This window comes from Schistocerca cancellata, chromosome 8 (assembly GCF_023864275.1).
Source record: "Schistocerca cancellata isolate TAMUIC-IGC-003103 chromosome 8, iqSchCanc2.1, whole genome shotgun sequence".
Lineage (NCBI taxonomy): Eukaryota > Metazoa > Arthropoda > Insecta > Orthoptera > Acrididae > Schistocerca > Schistocerca cancellata.
The window spans coordinates 270635602-270655803 of NC_064633.1; the positions used below are offsets into that span (position 1 = coordinate 270635602).

General features: G+C 39.3%; 1 protein-coding gene across 1 annotated transcript in view; it reads right to left on the reverse strand.

Moving 5' to 3' along the window:
- The window catches only part of LOC126095190 (cathepsin O-like), an 84687-nt gene that overhangs the window by 9395 nt on the left and 55090 nt on the right, over positions 1–20202 (reverse strand). Inside the window, exon 5 of the mRNA XM_049909923.1 lies at positions 5269–5313. Within this exon, the coding sequence (XP_049765880.1) occupies positions 5269–5313 (45 nt within the window). The remainder of the gene's footprint in view (positions 1–5268; positions 5314–20202) is intronic.

The following is a 20202-nucleotide window of genomic DNA, read 5'->3' on the forward strand; positions in this document are numbered from 1 at the left end:
GTTCACCACACTGACTTTAGGACATAAATGCAAACTCCACCTGACACTCTATTATAGTCGCTAAGGTTCCTGTAATATCCCTTATAGCCACGGAGAGCAGGGATCCGCATTGCCGGGAACAAGGTTTCCTGAAGGGCAATGCAGAAAGTGGATGTAAAGCTTAACAGTTGCCGTAGCTCAGCCAGGCAGTGGAAAAAACTGCTGCAATTCCGCTGGAGGATGACATCGTCATGAGACGGGGAAGGCATTCAATGAGGCAGTTTACACCTCAGGGTCACCTGCTGCCACCGACTCTTTGCCTGAGCAATCTATGTCCATTGTGTCTGAGGGTCTCGCGAGATCCTGGCCCTCAGCGGATGCCATAATCTCCACCCCATCCTCAGACGCAGAGCTTGTAGGTAGTGGTGGTGTGGGTACCACTGCAAGTTCCTTGTTCTTGGGGGTCTTCTTTTTCAATTTCTCGCACTGTTCCTTGGGTTTCCCTGGCTGGGAGGACTTCACTGAATCAGTCTCCAGGACTGAGGATGAGTGTGAAGCCCTACGACCACCTGCTTTTGGGCTCTTCAGCCGCTGGCAGGTGTCATCTTTCCCACTAGCAGAAACCTGGGAAGGGAGTGACCCAAGGGACCCCTATCTAGGAAGAGGAGCCAAAGAAGACTTGTGCTTCTCTGACTCAGAAGTGGGGACAAATCAACAATGGTTGGGGGGGGGGGGGGTTGTTGCTCCCATAGTAGGTGGTGCGGGAGCAACAGGGAGGGAAGTGCCTCCCACCATCAGGGGGGCAGGTGTAATCTACCGGTTATGAAAGGTGACAGGAATTCGAGGAACTGATTGGGCGAGAACTGTTCTCGTAGCGGCAGCCACAGGATGTAGGCGCTCAAATTTCCTCTTAGCCTCAGTGTAGGTCAGTCGGTCAAGGGTCTTATATTACATGATTTTCCTCTCTTTCTGTAAAATCCTGCAGTCTGGTGAGCAAGGTGAATGATGCTCTCTGCAGTTGACACAGATGGGAGGCGCGGTGCATGGAGTATGGGGATGTAATGGACGTCCACAATCTCGACAGGTGGAGCTGGAAGTACAGCAGGAAGACATATGGCCGAACTTATAGCACTTCAAGCTCCGCATCAAGGGAGGGATATATGGCTTAACATCACAGTGGTAGACCATCACCTTGACCTTCTCGGGTGATATGTCACCCTTGAAGGCCAAGATGAGGGCACTGGTGGCAACCTGGTTATCCCTCACACCCTGAAGGACGAGCCGGTGTAATGAGCACCTCGTCACTCTAAATTGGCGCGCAGCTCATCGTCAGACTGCAAAAGAAGGTCCCTGTGGAATATAATACCCTGGACCATATTTAAGCTCTCACGAGATGCAATGCTAACAGAAACATCCCCAACCTGCCACAAGCGAGTAATGCCCTTGACTGGGCAGAGGATGCTGTTTCTATCAAAACTGACCCAGAGCGCATTTTGGATAAGCCCTCCACCTCCCCAAACTTGTCCTCCAAATGCTCCACAAAAACTAAGAATTCATGGGTATGAAAGATTCCACATCAACTCTCGTACATACCAGGTACTGGGGCGAATAAGCTTCACTGCCATCCTTAGCCTGGTGTTCCTCCCACAGTGTGGCCAGGGAGGAGAATGACTTGGGGTAATATTTCTTAGCATTGAAGTTAGACTTTGCCCACTTAGAGACTGCTGGCAGCAGAACACCAGCAAGAGATGACGTACTACACTTCATGATGTGTCATCCACCCTGATGCCACCCACTCCGACCAGCAGTCCTCCCTACGGGCGCCACCCAGCCACAGCAAAGGCCACCTGGCAGAATGGTCATTGCTGCGAGTCCCATTGCACCAGGGTGACGGGCATCTACTCCTTGGCATACACAGGTAGTTAGTGGCACAGGCATCAGCAGAGGGATTCCTGTGTTCTCAGTGGGCTACAACCAACAGAGTAAATGGCGGCCCCACCACAACGGACTGGTTATCATGCTGGATAAGAGGTACAAAGAAGTCGATGGTCATCGTCTGCACAGAAAGTGAAGCTGCATAGTGCATGGTGGAAAACGTACCCAGGAAAGTGTCCTTGCCCAAGAGATGGAGAATGGGTGGGACTGCAATGCAACAACAAGTAAGTGGGCTAAATATCTCATTGCGCGATGGACACAATGCACCATGTAAGGCACCCTTCGCCAATTGGCTCACTCTTCGGAAAAATTTTGAAAAATGGAGGTCAAACCCTACAGGGGACCATCACAAAGGCCGAAACGTGAGAGACTCCTGTTAGTCACCTCTTACGACAGGCAGGACTACCTTGGGCCTATTCTAACCCCCGGACCCACAGGGGGGTCTAGGTATTTGTATAAGTTTGCCGATTCCAACAGTGACTCATTGATATTACAGCCATAGGATAATATGTTTTTGCATTTTGTGAAGTGCAAAATTTTAAATTTCTGAACATTTAGAGGAAGTTGCCAATTTCTGCAGCACGATGAAATCTTATCAAAATATGACTGAATATTTATGCAGCTTCTTTCAGGCAGTACTTCATTATAGGTAACTGCATCATCTGCAAAAAGCCCGATTTTACTATTAATATTGACTGCAAGGTCATTAATATACAATATGAACAGCAAGGGTCGCAACATATTTCCCTGGGGCACACCCAAAGTTACTTCTACAACTGCTGATGACACTCCATCCCAGATAACATGCTGTGTCCTCCCTACCAAAAAGTCCTCAATCCACTCACAAATTTTACTTGATATCCCATATGATCATACTTTTGACAATAAGCATAGGTCTGGTACTGAGTCAAATGCTTTTCAGAAATCAGGAAACTGTATCAACCTGGTTGCCCTGATCCAAAGTTTTCAGTATGTCATGTGAGAGAAGTGCAAGTTGTGTTTCAAATGATCGATGTTTTTGAAATCCATGCTGGTTGGCAATGAAGAGGTCATTCTGTTCAAGACATCTCATTATGTTTGAGCTCAGAACATATTCTAAGATTCTACTACAACAAATCAATGTCAAAGATATTGGACAGTAGTTTTGTGGATCACTTCTACTACTCTTCTTGTAGACAGACACGACCCATGCCTTTTTCCAAGAACTGGGCACATTTTTTTTTGTTTGAGCGATCTACAATAGATTATAGTTAGAAGAGGGGCTACAATAGATTATAGTTAGAAGAGGGGCTAACTCAGCTGCAAATTCAGTATAGAATCTGACGGGGACTTCATTGGGCACTGGAGCTTTGTTCAATTTTAACTATTTCAACTGTTTCTCAACACCACTGACACTAATACTTATTTCATTCATCCTTTCAGTGGTACGAGGATTAAATTGGGGCAATTATCCTGGGTTTTCTTTTGTAAAGGAACATTTGAAAATGGAGTTAAGCATTTCAGCTTTTGCTTTGCTACCCTTAATTTCAGTTCCTATCTCATTCACTACGGACTGGACACCAACTTTAGTGCCACTAACAGCCTTTACATATGACCAGAATTTCTTTGGATTTTGTGAAATGTCATTTGCAATATTCTGCTATGGTAGTCACTGAAGGCATCATGCTTTGCTCGTCAGCCAAATGTGTTTCATTAAGCATCTCTCTGTCTATAGACCTATGCTTTGTTTTGCACCTATTATTCATTGATCTGTTTCTTCAGACGTTTCTTTACAGTGACTGTACACCATGGAGGTTCCCTCCCATTATGAAGTGTTCCACTGGATACATATCTATCCAGATCATGGTCAACTATTCTTCTAAACTTGAGCCAGAGCTCCTTTATATGCTCCTGCCCTATGCTGAAAGTTTCAAGTTCCTCACTGAGATAAAACACTACTGATTTTTTATATAGCTTACTGAACATGTGTATCTTTCTGCTTGTTTTAGTTGTTCTTTGTGCTTGGGTAATCATTGTTGCCACAAACACATCTTGGTCACTGGTACCAGTTTCACTGTGGACATCCCCAAAGGCTTCAGGTCTATTTGTTGCCATCAGATCCAAAATATTTCCATCATGAGTGGGGTTCCTAACTATCTGTTCTAGGTACTTTTCAGAGAAGGTATTTAGTAATGTTTCACAGGATGTCTTATGGCACCCACTACTAACAAAACGGTAATTTTCCAAATTAATTGTTGGATGATTAAGGTCTGCACCAATGATTACAGTATGATTGGGGAACTTATGTACAAGTGAACTGAGGTTTTCTCTAAAGTTTTTGGTTACATCAGGAGATGAGTCTAGTGGGTGACAGGAGGATGCATGATACTGAGTCTTTCCCAAACAATCTCACACACAGCTTCACTTTCTAAGAATTTGAGTTTCTTGTCTGCTGTGACAAATAAACCACCTCCATTTCCCATTTGCTTCTCCTTTTCATATACATTCAAATTTTCCCCAAAGATCTCACTGCTATCAGTTCCAGGTTTCAACCTGATATCTGTACATAGTATTATGTGTGCTTCAAACTCTAGCACTTTGTTGCAAATGCTTTGGCAGAGTTACCATTAGGATTTTAATACTCTCACCTGTGGAAGGCATTTCTTTCAATTTTACACTGATACTTGTGCATTTCCTACTGCTATCATTATATGGATTGGATGGAGAATTGCCTGATGTAAAAAACCCTTGGGTGCACCTCACACAGTCAGCTAACTGAGTAGCAGCCTCTGATGTGTAGTACACACCTGACATATTTAGGGGGAGCCTATTCCTCACCTTGCTGTCTTTCCTGTATAGTTTAACCAATACAGAGTTCTGTGGTACCAACCAGGTGAGTTGTCAAAATTTTGCTCTGTTTTGACAAGTTACTCAGGCAAGAAAAACAAGAACTTTATATTAAAACTGTGTATTTCCTGTCTGGATTCTAGCTAAACGTAAGGTGTTGATGGAAATGTACTCCTAATTACAGACACTTTTGACTTATGGCACCACCCCTGTCTCTTCTTGCATGTTTCTTTCCCAAAGCTTCTGCTTGCATCTGTGACATATCCATTTGCTCAGCATTCTTGACAAACACATCTCATGGCTTTCAAAATCATAATGAATTGATAACTGGCTTGCACATCTAACTTAAAGCCTCCATCTTAGTTTATTACATAATTTCTCATTGCTAATACCACAACAATTTGGCAGACAAGTTATGTAGATAATGATGATAACAATAATAATAATAATAATAATAATAATAATAATAATAATAAATTGTTGTCCTGATATGTTGGTTATTATGTAATAAGAGAAAATTGTACTTACTAGTCACATGTAAAATTTGGGGCAATATGGACACCATTACCAGACCTGTAAAGTGAAGAATTGTGCATAATTCTACATATAATGCTCAAATTCTGCTAGTCATATTACTATAATATCAACATGTTTCAAAACAAACCAACCAACCAACCCCCCCCCCCCCCCCCACACACACACACACATATAATGAACCTTTAAATCATGCACTAACACATTGTTCAATCATTTTCATGCAGACATTCAACTAAAAATATGATCACATGCCACAGCTTAAGAGATTCTAAAACAGAGAACTGCTAACTGAATATAAATTTACAATACGAAGGCACAATATTCACATAGCTGATGTACTCTATGCACATTAAACATTCTTCTAGAGTTTTGTTAACAATACTGACCAAAAAAAATAAGCCTTGTATTCATTTTATAGTTAGATTATCTGTAACATTCACAAGCAGATAAATCAGAAGCTATCTTCTCATAATCAAATACATCACAACATTGTTAATATGTAGCATGTACATATCATTCAAAAAAATAACATAACTCTACTCATAATTATATGTAAATAAACTTCTTTCATTTGGGGGCTATATCAAATAATCTAACCAGTGAAAGTTAGTACATTTCACTTTCAAAGTGAGGAGAAGACATTTGATGCTGACTTCCAAGTGTCCAGCCTGCTCCCATCAACTGCTGGTACTGCTTCAACAAGATGAATGATTGAAGTAGAACAGGATAATAGCAATGAATTTTATTAGTTAGCTCCTCTATCTGATGTTCCTGCTAGTCAACATGGCATAGTTCCTGATATACAGACATATAGTATATCTTCCCCATCACTGTAGGAGAAGAAAGCATCACTGTAGGAGAAGAAAGACTCCTCAATGTCTGGACTACAGTATCTCATGGTTACTGAATGAAAATAGTCTTTAAAACTGAGGGAAGAGAAGAAGAAAAAATAGCTCCACAACTGAATGAACTTATCTCAAGCAGTTCCTCGAATCATTCACAGTTTTGCAATGGCATAATTATTTCCCCAAAATACAAAGTACACTATTTTCATACCTTCTAAGCACCATACATAATTTGAATTACTTTGGGAAAGAAGGAAAATTTTTGTACAGTGTTTGACAATGTTCATCTCCTGCATCAAACTCAATCAAGTTAACCTCCATGAAGGAAGGAAGAACGAAGTTTAGAGGTACACTGACATTATTAGAGTGATTTAAGAAAACTACAGATATTTTAAATGTGCCTGCCTGGACAAGGATTTGAGCTTCACTTATCCTGAGAGATAGGTCAATGATTTGACCATTTCACAGTCTCCAGGTTGCTTCTAAAGCCATTCTCACATGAATTTCAAACAAAGTGCACTTCATGATTGTTGAAGTGAAGTGAAGTTCAATAAGATTTTTCTGAACCATATGAAACACAGCAATAAATAACCCACTAGTTAATAATTCCATGTAATTCACTTTATTTTGCAATATGGCACTTAGGGGATTCACATTACAGAAGAAAAATAGTGCCAAAGTATTTTTATAAATTTCTGTTGGGAAAGTAGGGTCAAGTGTTTTGCACAGCCCTTGGGCTAGGGAGCATTTGTATCCAAAAAGAAGGATCGTCTTACTGTAACTATCCTGCAGTAAAGGGTCGAAGTTTGAATATTACACACTTCCTCCAGCTTAGGCAAGTGGAGCAATTCAGTTGGTTCTTTTTGCATTGATGTGGTCTACAGTGCACCTTAAGAGGCTTATGTAGTCAAATGGCTGAAATCTTTCTAATATAGTTCTAAGATCCTGATCCTTAACAACCTTGAAACTTTCCTTGATATCTGTAGCCGTTTCCGAGGTACAGCCATTCAAAGTTACCCTACCTGCACACATAAAATACACATGTAAAATCTGGTGCAAGGTGAAAATGTAGTTTATAAAGCAACGTAGCACGTAGAAATGTATTTCTTCAGTATCATCAGCAGGGTTGCCTGCTGCTGCTAAGCAACCTTCCTGCTCAAGGCATGGTTCTACCATCTCCTTCATTTTAACTATGGTAGTATATGGTTTAGCATGCTCTCAGTTTAAAACTTGACATGAATGACAGGGAGTGACTCTAAGGCAGTTACCTTCGCACTATGAATCTGAGGATGCATATTCAATTGACACAAAATCTGTCATGACTTAATGGAAAGTATATTACAGCCAGTTCAAATCATTTCAATTAATATGCGGAAATTTTGCTGCAGTTGCTCACAGTTTAAAACAACATGCTCATGACTCATTAGGACAGTTTGTGTCGTCATACTCATTGGTGATGTGTGCTGTCTCGCTGACTTGTATTAAATAAATAGAGGTCTGTTCTTTAGCTGTTAGTTTTCTGAAAAAGGTTGCAATAAATTTTCCACATACCAATCAGAAATAATAGTTGGTTGGTTGACTTGGGGAAGGGGACCCACAGTGAGATCATCAGTCCCATCAGATTAGGGAAGGATGGGGAAGGAAATTGGCCATGCCCTTTCAAAGGAACCATCCCAGCATTTGCCTGAAGCAATTTAGAGAAATCATGGAAAACCTAAATCAGGAAGGCAGGATGTGCGTTAGAACTGTCGTCCTACTGAATGTAAGTCCAGTGTGCTAACCACTGCGCCACCTCACTTGAGAGTAATAGTTTGGTGGAAAAATATCTGTACAAAATCCATGTTTCACTAATTGCTAACTATACTCATGTTTTCATGTCATGTAGACACTCTTGATGTAACTCTTGAGGATTTTCAGAAATGAAACATTATTGATCTAAAAGTCTGCATACACTACAAATGCACATGTTTTACCAAAAGGTAAAAAAAAAGAGATTTTTAGTATCTACCTCTCCATTATGCACAGGTCATGATAACCAGCTCCAGTATTATTATCAAACAAGAGAGCATTTACCTCAAATGTGAAACACCCTGTATTTATTATGAATATTAAAATTTTTATGATAGTCTGCCAACTATTCATGAACTATGTATCTCGTTGCTTTAGGTACTGCACATAATATGCTGATCAGCTTCACTGCATGGTGATTTTGGGTCATCACGCTTGGGATTGGTTGAATGAAGCTTCAATCCCAATCATCAGATTATGAATTACTGATGAGACACAGTATTTAGTCAGATCTTGATAAAATTTGAAAGTGGTGCAAAGAATGGCAGCTTGCTTTAAACATTCATAAATGTAAAATTCTGAATTTCACAAAACGAAAAACTTGCAGTTACGCTATCAATGAGTCAGAATTAGAATCAGCCAACTCATACAAATGCCAAGATATAACAATTTGTTGTGATACAAAACTGAACAGTCACATAGAGTTCATAGTAGGCAGAAATTTAAAAATATGTTTAATACTGTTGAAATATGTTTAATACTGTTGAACTTTAAACCATTTAAAACCCTCTAAGAAAGGTAGGAATGGTTCTTTTCATCCCTGCTGTCATGTAACCTGCTATAGCATACAGCTGCATGCATTGCATATGCAGCAGGGGCTATTCATACTGGAATGAATGGAATGAGTCTGGAAACACATAAAAATTAGGGTCTCAGGCCACAGGTCTGTATAAAGCCAGACAATGCTGACAAGCCTCATTCGACATTATGCCAAACTATCTTACACAATCAAATCAGAAAGTTTAGTTTGTGGAATGCGTACTCAATCAAAGGTGCGGAATCTCTTCGATGAAAGTCAAGTTGATGGTAAGACAGGGGCAACATGTAAATATTGTAAAATTAAATTTCATAGTGCCCTGGCATCATAATTAAAAGAACATCTTATCAGATGTGATATTTGCCCAAACATCATTAGACGGATAGCTTCCGACAATGCAAAAGAGAGAGAAGAAGTAGTTAGCAAACAATGGACTGCAGAACACTGAAGTCTTACATTACACTATTGTCAGTGCCTTCTGGTTCTTCTCACAGTAAACAACTTTCGACAGATTAACCACAATATTCTTCATCCAGGCATAAGGATACGTATCAAGCAAGTAATAGTGATACTGGCGAAATTGTTACAAGGGCTATATATGCTCTGGCTGCTCCACTACCTATGCTGAATTCCAGATATCAGTGGGAAACATTTAAGAAAATACAGCCTGGCTATGAACCTCCTAGTCACCACCTGCTTAGACGATTTTTGCTTTCTGCTGAATGTCATCATGTATGGTGATATTTGTCACAAAGAAGTTGGACTGTTCAACTGCTCTTGCACTGATTTCAGATGAATGGACTGCTGTATCAGGGAATAATGATGTGAACTTTATTGTGACAATACTTCAGCCAACGTTCTGTAAAAGTACATGACCTGGTGAGGAAAGGGAAACTGCACAGTACACTGTTTTGCACCTAACTGACGTTATTAGTTAAACAGGTGTGGAGACAGTGGTCACAGATGATGTGTGAAATATGCGTGCTTCATAGAAAATAGTAGAGGAGCAAAACACACACACACACACACACACACACACACACACACACACACACACGCAGCGTAGGTTGTGAAGCACTTATCTTTTAATCTACTAATAAAGGATATAACGTCATGGATAACATTGGCAGAGTGCTTCTATCTAGTGAAGAAAATAGTAAAATTCTTTTTGGTGTGCCACGTCTGCCATGCTTCATAAGAGAAACAGAAAATATGGTCATACCTCTGACACTAAAGCTTCCATCACCAACCTGTTGGGCAGGTACTGTGATTTGATTGGACAGTTTACTTAAGAATAATGAGGGAGCTTTGTGCTTAACTGTGCAGTACAACAGAACAGTTAAAGCTTCTGCATTAGCAGATGAAACGTGGCAGCAATTTGAAGATAAATAGCATCATTTACAATAGTGTCAGAAGCCATACACAAGGTTGAAGATGATAATGCTGTACTTTCAGAAGTACATGAAGTGTCTGACAGCACTGCTAGGGAAGCATACACTGCACTCCTAGAATGTAATATACTCTCCAGCAGACAGGTCTCTCATTAAAGGTGCTATGACACTGAAGCACAGGTAAGCATGTAGAACAATTTATGCAGTGGCAAATATGATGGATCCCTGTTTTAAAGAGGAAACTGTCAGTCAGGAGGAAGAACAGGTACTAGACTTTATTGCAACAATGAGTGAAGTCTTGGGATATGAAAGTGGTGCTGTTATTGGAAATTTTGCATCACTTGGAGCATCCCTGCTCCCCAACTTTGTTCACATGCTCCACGTATTTTGAATGCACCACTTCCCTCAGTAGCAAATGAGCTTAACTGGTCAGCTCATGGATAAATTCACATTACATTATAACAGACTGTCCCCAGGTACAACTAAAAACTTGTTTCTATACAATGGAGCCTCAGGTATATAGATGATTGCGTGAGGAAAAATTTTATTAATATTATGATAAGAGACTACCAGGAAGTATATTTACATGTTTTCCAGAAATCAAATTTTAATTTTTTGTTGTTGTGCTTTTTCAATGACCTGCTATTTCTTTATATTTTACTATTAAGTACAGTGGCTTATGTGGGGCAGACATTCGACAATGTTTTCTTATAATGTATTTTCTGTACCGAATATTTCAAGTATAGTTTACCCACAAGTTGAAGTTATGTGTCAAATCCTACTGTATTTCTATGTTTTGGACTATGGACTGTATCTAAGGCATAAAATACCTGATGCACCATTTTTGATGTGTTATTTTTCTTTATACACATTGAAATTGGCAATCTAACCAATTGTACTCATTGTACTTGCTATTAGACAGTTTAAAACCAAGGTTATAATATTTTATCGAACATACCTTACTAGTTTTAAACATTGTCGCAGCTCTAGTAGTATATTACGCAGGTGACAGACTTCATTACCAGAATACTAGGAAAATATACTTCTTTGGTAGGTTTCTATGACAATACAGTCACTTTACAAGAGAGAGATTGTCTACAAGATACTTGTGTGACACATCCTACAATGTTGCTCAAGAGTGTGGAACCCACACAAAATGGAAGTAATAGGGAATACTGAATGTATACAAAGACAGGCAGCACAACTGGTCTCAAGTTCTTTTGAACTGTCGAGGTGTTTGAACGTAGACACAAAGTGTCCTGAGCAAGGCTAGTTACAAGTTTCTTGAAACAGCTATAAGTGAGGCATACATGATTATACTACGTCCCCATGTACTGGTCCCATAGGGATCGCAAAGATAAGATTAACTAATTACAGTGTGCACAGAATTAGGGCACTTGACATTGAGGATATTAATATCTTTCCGGAACTAAAAACACAAACACACACACACACACACACACACACACACACACACACACACACACACACACATTTCCTATTTGATCTACTTAACCCATTGTTATACAATTTTTTTATCAGGGTGTATACGAAGACAAGGAAAAAAAATTCCCAGATATCTCTGTTTAAAAAAAAAAAAAAAAAAAAAAAAAAAAACCACTTTTTCCCGGGCGAAAATACACTTGTTCCAAAAACTTATCAATCCTTTGTTGAATGGTTAATGTTTTATACACTGGCGTAGAACTTCCCAGTACTTTTGGGGGGGGGGGGGGGGGGGGGGGCGAAGCATTGAAACCAAGATTGCTATGTCCTTTTGTATGCCAATCATATCTCATGCCACGTCATCTTGCCGGAGGATGACAGCAGATATTCAGAGCATAGGACACATGTTTAGTCAGCCAACAGCAGAAACACTGTTACTTAGTGCGAACACACAAAGAGGAAAAGTTAACTGTTTACATTAATATACATACTGTAGCAACAAGAAATGCTAAGCTTTCACATATAATGTGGATCTCTAAGATTACTAACCTATAAGAGAAGCTAAGCTTTCGCATGTAACATTGATCTTTTTTGCATGTGTTATACTATAAGATACATCACACAAAAGTGCCAGTAAATTTAAAATAATGACACAAATGTTCGGTCTTTCGTGCTCGAAATTCTTCTAAATGGCTGGTCCACAAAGTGTTCAGTTTTAAACGAGAGTCAAACGCTCTGTGATTTAAGAAATTCATCCCACTTTCTCACACGTAACATAATTCATCTTGCTCAAAAGGAAATTTACTTTGAAAGTAATGCCTCTCAAAACATAATTCACAATACTATCCTGAGACTGTTAGAAATAGATTCGTTTTAGCAGTTGCCAGAGAGTGCCAGAAAACAGGCACTATTGTGCGTGCATAGCTGCAGTGATGTAGGAAGCCCGCGTGTTCGTCTGAATAACAGATTACAGATTACAATAACAGCATTAACAGATCTTACACTATGCCATAAAAGAAACAAGACATCAGAGGATACTCCAAGGGCATTGGAATTTCGTAAACCATACTAAAATGCATAATTCGGCTAGAAGTGCACATCGGTTTGCCCAGATTCACAATGAAGTAGGTCCCACCTGATATAAAGCTTTTCAGTGTGGTTTTTGGGATGTATATTTTCTTAGAGTACCAGTACCGTACTGTCTCATGTTTGGCTCTATATTATGACAGAAGATGATAATGTGCACTTGAAATTCAGTGAACAATTGGAACTAGCCAATACTGTGGAATGAAACACTTCGTTTCAAATAAATTTATTGCCTCAGCAGAAAAGATTAACAAAGCCAAATTTCTTTAGCAACCTGACAAAAATAACTTCATTGTTCTGCAAAGCAATTACCGGTTGACTTCTCAAGACTTTGAAATAAAATCAGAAAATTGAAATTAATAATATATTTTTGCCTTCCGTACTTATGTGAATTATTTTAATTCACTTGACAGCTGCCGGCCACAGAAAGCAGTTTTGTTTTCATTTGACATGGGAGCTGTAAATGAAGAGAAGCAGCGAAATCACTTAATGCAAACACGGGTCAGGTGGAGACTAAGCCCCTTCTCACTAAAACCCATAAAATTCTGCGCATGCACAAATCTGGCAGCTAGGGTGTGCGAGAAAAAATTTTCACATTATCATCTGCCTACTTGCTGCTACTGCCGATACAGCTACACTTTAAGTAACCAGAGGCATGAGGTGGTACTGCTCATACGCATAAGCCTGCTGGCAACTGTTCAAATGAATCTAATGTAAACAGCTGTGAAGTTACACTCATAGAAAGCAGTTTATTGTTACGAAGTAATACATAGTCTTCTTCACCCTAATGCCTTTGACATATTTTTCTGTTTGCAGACACTCGCGCGTACACAGTGTTTTGTTGTTGTAAATGGCTCATTTCCTTTGCAACTAAAGTTTCATTTTCTTTCTCGCTCGTTTGTGTAGCAGTATTATTCTCGAGTAGCAAGATACAGTAACATTTTTTGCTGGAGTATCAATTCTTCCCAGTCAAAATTACAAAACTTTAACAGAAAACTATAACAAAGAAAAATTCCCGGGTTTTCTACCAGATGAAAAAATTCCCGGGTTTCTTCCGGATTTCCCGGTTGTCCCATGTTGTATACACCCTGTTTATTGACGTTGTGACACAGTAGTACACATATTTTTCAGCCGTTTTCCTGTCCGCCTCTGTAGCTCATACGCCAACTTCCTCAGAAGAACCGTCATGCGAACTCCAATTTTCGATGATGTGATTCAGAACATGGAGAAACAAGAGACAATCTGATCTTTGAAAAACATGTATGACCAAATGACAAGCATCACTTTCTGGTCTAGACTTGGGTTTCTTCTAAAATGTCAAGGAACCTGCAATTAATTTTAGTTTGTTTTATTACTTTTAAATGTCAGTCGAAAATTATGTACTACTGTAGAATGTTATGACCAATAAAGTGAACATGTTACTGCGTACTATGCTAGGGGGCCTGGGTTCGATTCCAGGAGGGGACTGGGTGTTGTGTGTCCATCATCATTTTCATCTTCATTGACACACAAGTCGTCGAACTGGCATCAATTGAAAAGACTTACAATAAGGCGGTTGAACCCCAAAGGGGATATCCCAGCCAATAAATGCCATACAATCATTTTATTTCATTTTTAGAGCATTTCTGGAGCAACATACTATAAGCTATATTAGAGCCATCTAGCAGCCTATTTATTGTGTTTCTCTATTACACTATGAAATATAATCATACATAGTCTGTCCGAGTGTGATAAAGCTTAAAACTCTTATCCATCTGTATGAAAATCTTGCACTCTTCACACTCAAAGCAGGATTCTCCACAGTGTCTTCTGTTGTAACAGACCTTACAACTTGTAGATGGTGCTGCATCTCTGTCTGATGGAGGTATTGGGTATATTCCTTGTTGTATTAATGGATTTGTTTCTTGGCTTAAGTGTCTGAATCCTGTAATCAGGAAGTCTAAACATTTTTCAAAATTTGTTCTGTCAGGTTGAGACAAAAATCTGTGAACCACATTCTTCTTTACTGGTGTTCATCTTATAGTGTACTACACTTGCATTGAGAATTGCCATGTCTAACATATAAAAATATATTTTTTTATATCCCTTCACATATCTTTTCACAAGAGGATACAATGCTAAGGTCGTGTGCATCAACTCTGTCCATTCCTCGGTTACAATCAATGATGCAATTAGATTTCAGCTTAGTCTTCCCATTTTATGTTAACTTTATTCACTGATGCAAAAGTCAGTTTGCCTTTTTTCAGCACTGAGTTCTTGAACTCTGATGGCATGTACTTTCTGTTTGGTTGCATATGCCTTCCTCTCCAACAGCTTTAGAAAGAAGGTGTAAGAACTATACCAATTATCCATGTATATTGTTGTCCATTCATCCGGCAAAGTCTCACACAAATCCAAAACAACTTCCTCACTGGCCAGGCTGCTGAATACTTTTTCTGCCTCAAGACCTGTCTAAATTTTGAAACCGTATCGAATTACAAATGGGCAATATTTATATATTTTTGAACTAAATATTGCCATCTTTGAAGGGCTGTATTGTACATATGACAATCTGCCCCTGAACTTCATCAGACACTCATCAATACAAAAAAAATTCCAGGCTTTTACACCCTCTGAAATCTGTCAATAAGAAGATATTACTCTTCTTCTTGACAGATCTGCTGGTCTGACCTTTCTCATTTTGTCATGCTACGTATCTGCAGAATAAGTAGCAAAATGAAAATACTTTGCGATGGCTTCGAATCTCCTAAAAGACATGGTTTTACCAACAATAGAGGTCAGTAATATTTTTCTCTTCACCCAGTTATCTTGTACAGATCATTTCTTTCTTTTGGACATAAGTAGGTAGAGTGCAAAGTGGGCCTTCATCTCTTCTACTGTCACAGGAAACCAATGTGCTTTGCCAATCATTCTTCTTTGCTCTGCATGTTTCAGCTGCAAATAAATTTATTTCCTTGACCACTGACTCCCAGAACTATGGCGTCAAAAAACTGTAGAGTTACAAGCAATTCTGAAAGGTTTTGGCCTAGGGATCTGCAAATAATAATGTCTATCTCGCCTTCATTGGTGCTCTTGGTAATGTAATTGCTTCTCAATTGTCGAGGGAAAAATCATCTTTGTCAGCACAACCACTGTTGTCACTCACTTCTGATTCTGTGCTTACACTTACTTCTGATTCTGTGTTTTCATTGTTTTCAGGATCTATTTCTCCATCAATCTCTCACAAATCATTTCTTCAAGAAATCAAGATATTCTTTCGGCTTGGATTTCGTATGGATCAGGCCAAGAGGCACTACTCAATGTATAAAAAAAGTGTCAACTTTGCACTGTAATATTTCGCTGCAATTGAACATTTCTAGCAGATTTAAAGGTGCTAGCTTTTAACAAGCAGCCTGAACTAAAAATATAGCTGACAGAAATGCAGTACATGCCTAAGCACTGCACAACAAGGTGACTGCACAGTGGCAGCTGTACCTGTCTCTGTACATACAATGATGGGTAAATCCGTCATTTTACACTAACAGGTTAATCGCAATCAATCACACCCTATTAAAACAGTAAACATAGTACCTGTTCCAAAATCTGCTAAATCCATGGACAGTGTAGAATAACAATGGCTAAAGTAAGGCATCACGGAAGTGTGATGCAGTGATCACTTAAAAAAGAGGATCAGCCAGTCACCATGGCATTAAAATCTCCTCCTTACCACATTAGGATGCAGATCAGACATCTTACAAAAGCCGACTCCCCAAGCACAATCATATTGAAATCTGCACATTATAGGCACTGCACATTGATAGGTCTTCTTGTTGAAACAGATTGCGCCTTGTTTACACAAGTGTGAATGCCCAGAAGAACTAGATCTTGGTGTCACCAGGCCACAGCTAACTGCATGACTTCCAGTCACTCTTCTTACCAGCAATTCTATTCAAATAGCAAGCAAAACGCATGAAGGGAATCACACAATGAATCACAGGATTTGCTGTGCATACTACCTTGGTTACTGTATCCTGGAATACTTAGGTGCTTCTGTGCCAGCAGCAGGGCACCTCATTATTCAAACTTTGAAACCTTAGAACATAGTCATTGATATTTAGGATTTTTTTATCTACTGCATACATGCACTGTATAGCTTGAATCGCATGCAGAAAACTGGAGCAGATGAGGGAGAACTCAAACATGCCATTTCCCTCCCAACTGAACAAAAAAAAAAAAAAAAACACCTGTAAATTCAGTTAGCAAAACAAAGCTTGAGGATATCTTAAGAAAAACACACAGCAGCACAGAAAGTAACCTTGTAAGGAGTACAGCTGTCTTTGATGTTAAGACTTAGTGATAATGTACTCCTTGCCTATGGCTGGCTTCTGGAATTGAGTGTGTCTTTTCTCTGGAGGGAGCATTTTCTTGTATTTAACATCAACAATCCCCCAGTGGTACTGGTCATATGGGAAGTCAGTGTGCACAGAGTTGTCGTCGGGCTTAAGTATAGAGTGGCTGAGGCATACCAGACAAACAGCATGAAGAATCTGCTACGAGTTGAAAGTGTTATATTGGTTTGTAGGAAAAAAGTGTTTGAGTAATTCAGTTATTTTGAGGAAAGGCACAAGGGGCTAGTTGGAAGAATTATGGCTGAAAGAGTAGTGCATTTGTTAATCAGTAACTCTGTGATCAGGTCATATTATGATTAACATAGGTAAGAAAGGCTTATCAGCAGTTTACCTGTCTGATTAATGTAGAAACACAATATGGCATTGGTTACATCAGTATGAATGTGAAACAAGCTTAACTATTAACATAAGACTGGATGAGTTTAGGCATTGTTAGTGTAAGTGGATTATGTGCTGAAACGGCAACAAAAACAAGTAATTTGACTTATGCTGTTATTATCTTGAAGTGGCATTTTCCGTCTTTTAATTAACAAACTAACATCTGCAAAGTATAGGAGACATTTGTGCACATGGGCAGCATTATTTTGTGACTAATCACATTCTCTCAGTAAAGCCACCACACTCAAGTCCAGTAGCCACAAAAACATATGTTACCAAACCAGAGACACAGGGGCAGACATATTAAACTTATCTCTGCAACAAGACACATTTAATATTTTATCATTGTAACATTACAGCCATATTACAACCTGCTTAAATTCACTGGTGAACACAGGTATATAACTGCAACACTCTTAAAATGTTATAAAAAGTTAAGGGAAAAACTTGTGCAGGAGCACATTCTTTGTTCTAGTTCAGTAAATTTAAAGTAACTCTAGACCTCCTCAGCAAACAGCAAGTAATCTCAGTTCTTCCAAATGGGCTGAACTCTAAGTGCCATTCAAGTATGGTTGTCATTCCATCAAACATGTTTACCTACAGCCACACTTTTTTAAATGTGAATATTTTAGCCACATAGAAGCTGAAGGTTCCAGGCAGCTAACTGTTGGATGCTTCTAGCAAACTTAGCCCACTGCTTCTGTTGATAGGTTCTCTTTGAGCTTGAACAAAGCTACTCTATGCATCTTGAGTTGTAATTGCTAGATTATAATTAATAACAAAGTTCGTGAAATCTTTGTGGTTGTAGGGGGCTAGGTTCATCAATAGTGTTGGTATTACCCCCTTACCAAAACATTCCTAGACAACAAACTGAAAAGATTGCTCCAGCAACCACAGAGGGAGTAGTGTGCAACTAACTGCAGATTGTGGCATTTGTTGGAATAAATTATGCCTGTCATCTGGGCTCCAAGAACATACTTTGATTACTCCAGCAACAGGTAGAGAAGGCTGAGAAGATTAGCCTCTCACAGAGCTTCAACGCTGTTCACAATTTGTAGCATTGTCTCTGGAACTGATCAATCTCCCTTTGGTTTTGAATTGAGTGAAAGGGTTGAACGAGAGAATTTGAAGGTGCTGTGACAAGCTAGACTGCAACTTCCTACTGTTGGGACACATGACTGGAGGGTCTTCCTAAACGGATCAGAGATGCACTACCCAAAAGAGGCTGCTAGCTAGGTAAATAACTGTACATGAAGTGCACAAAAGGTTGTTTTTTTTTTTGTGCATGATACCTGGAGAAGACCAGACAGTATTAGTGGAAGATCCAAATAACTGGCTCCCCTTCCCCCTGCATGTCACAGACAAGACAATTAAGATATTAGTGAAACTCTGCCAAGACATTCACAACAAACTGCCAAGGTTTGAAGCAGTCCTGATACACAGTAGAGCTCACAGAATACTAGGCACAGAAAGCTCCGGTGAATCTATGTCTATATCAAAAGGGTAGGCAAATGGGAAATGGTAGTGATGTATCTGTCCCAATAGAGAAGAAACTTAAAACCACCAAGATAGAAATTGAAGCAGTGTGTGACATTATTTGGGCAAGACTTAGTTGAAGGGTGGGCATAAACTTAAAATTATGTCCTTTTATCAATTACCAGTTTCACCCCCAGATATAGGCAAAAACGTCAGCTCGATAACACATATTTAAGCTATCCTTCTCTCTTCCCTAAGAAAGGAACTATTAGCTCTGTAAGCTAGAATAGTGCTTGTACTTTTATGAGTGTTTGTTAGCAATACTGAAATTTTGCATCCTGAAGGTAAGTATTTGCCAACAATTCAGTCTCTCAGTTTTAGTTTCAGTCTCTCAGTTTTAGTTTTCTCAAGTGAATCAAAAAGTAATTTGTGTATAGTGGCAAGCTGATCTCTCAAATAAACAATCTATCAGCCAGGCAACCTGAGAACACCCTAAAATCTCCTGTATATCAAATTACATGGAAGGTCATATACCACACATAACCTCAAATTTTATTCCACATTTGTCTCATTGTTGCCCAAAATAGCTGACAGATCAGCTGTAAAATCAGTTGCTGCCCTCTCATGATAGAAAATAAATTCAATTAAAATACAGCATACTGAAACTTCTACATCACAAGCATGACACAATGGTTGGTCCTCTTCCTACACAAGGAACACATGCATCAGTGAACTATGGCCAATCCTGACACAAATACACAACACTTCATCATGCCTCTGTGGTTAGAAGGAATTGCACAATGGGGCTGGATGGTTAAGTTCAGTGACAAACTCTTTTTGTCTGACACTACCACCTCCCATAACCACATGGCCCTGTATTTCGTCAGCGAGTTCACTGCATATAGGAGGTATTCACAAAATCCCACTGTAGACATCATGGAGGTGTCCTTTGCTACTGCATCTGCTAATTTATCTCCAAATTCTTACATGCCCTGGTACCCAGGGAAAAGTTACCTTCTTCCTTACATGAACTAAGTAAGGAGAGTAGTCTGGATAACGTGAATGAATATGCGCACTGGATGGCTTTAATTGGACTCGTGGAGTCTGAGCAGATGAACTTTGTAGCTCTAATGTGTCTCACCTGTGCTAATGTTTTGAAGATGTAATGTATCTCTGCATTGGAGATAGTGAATTCACTCCAGAAGTGAAAGACTGGGACTTAACATTCTATCATCAACTGAGCGAGAGCTGATATCATGCCAATCATGATTTCAATCTCTATAAATATTTCTATCTCAATGTTATTTTTTGAA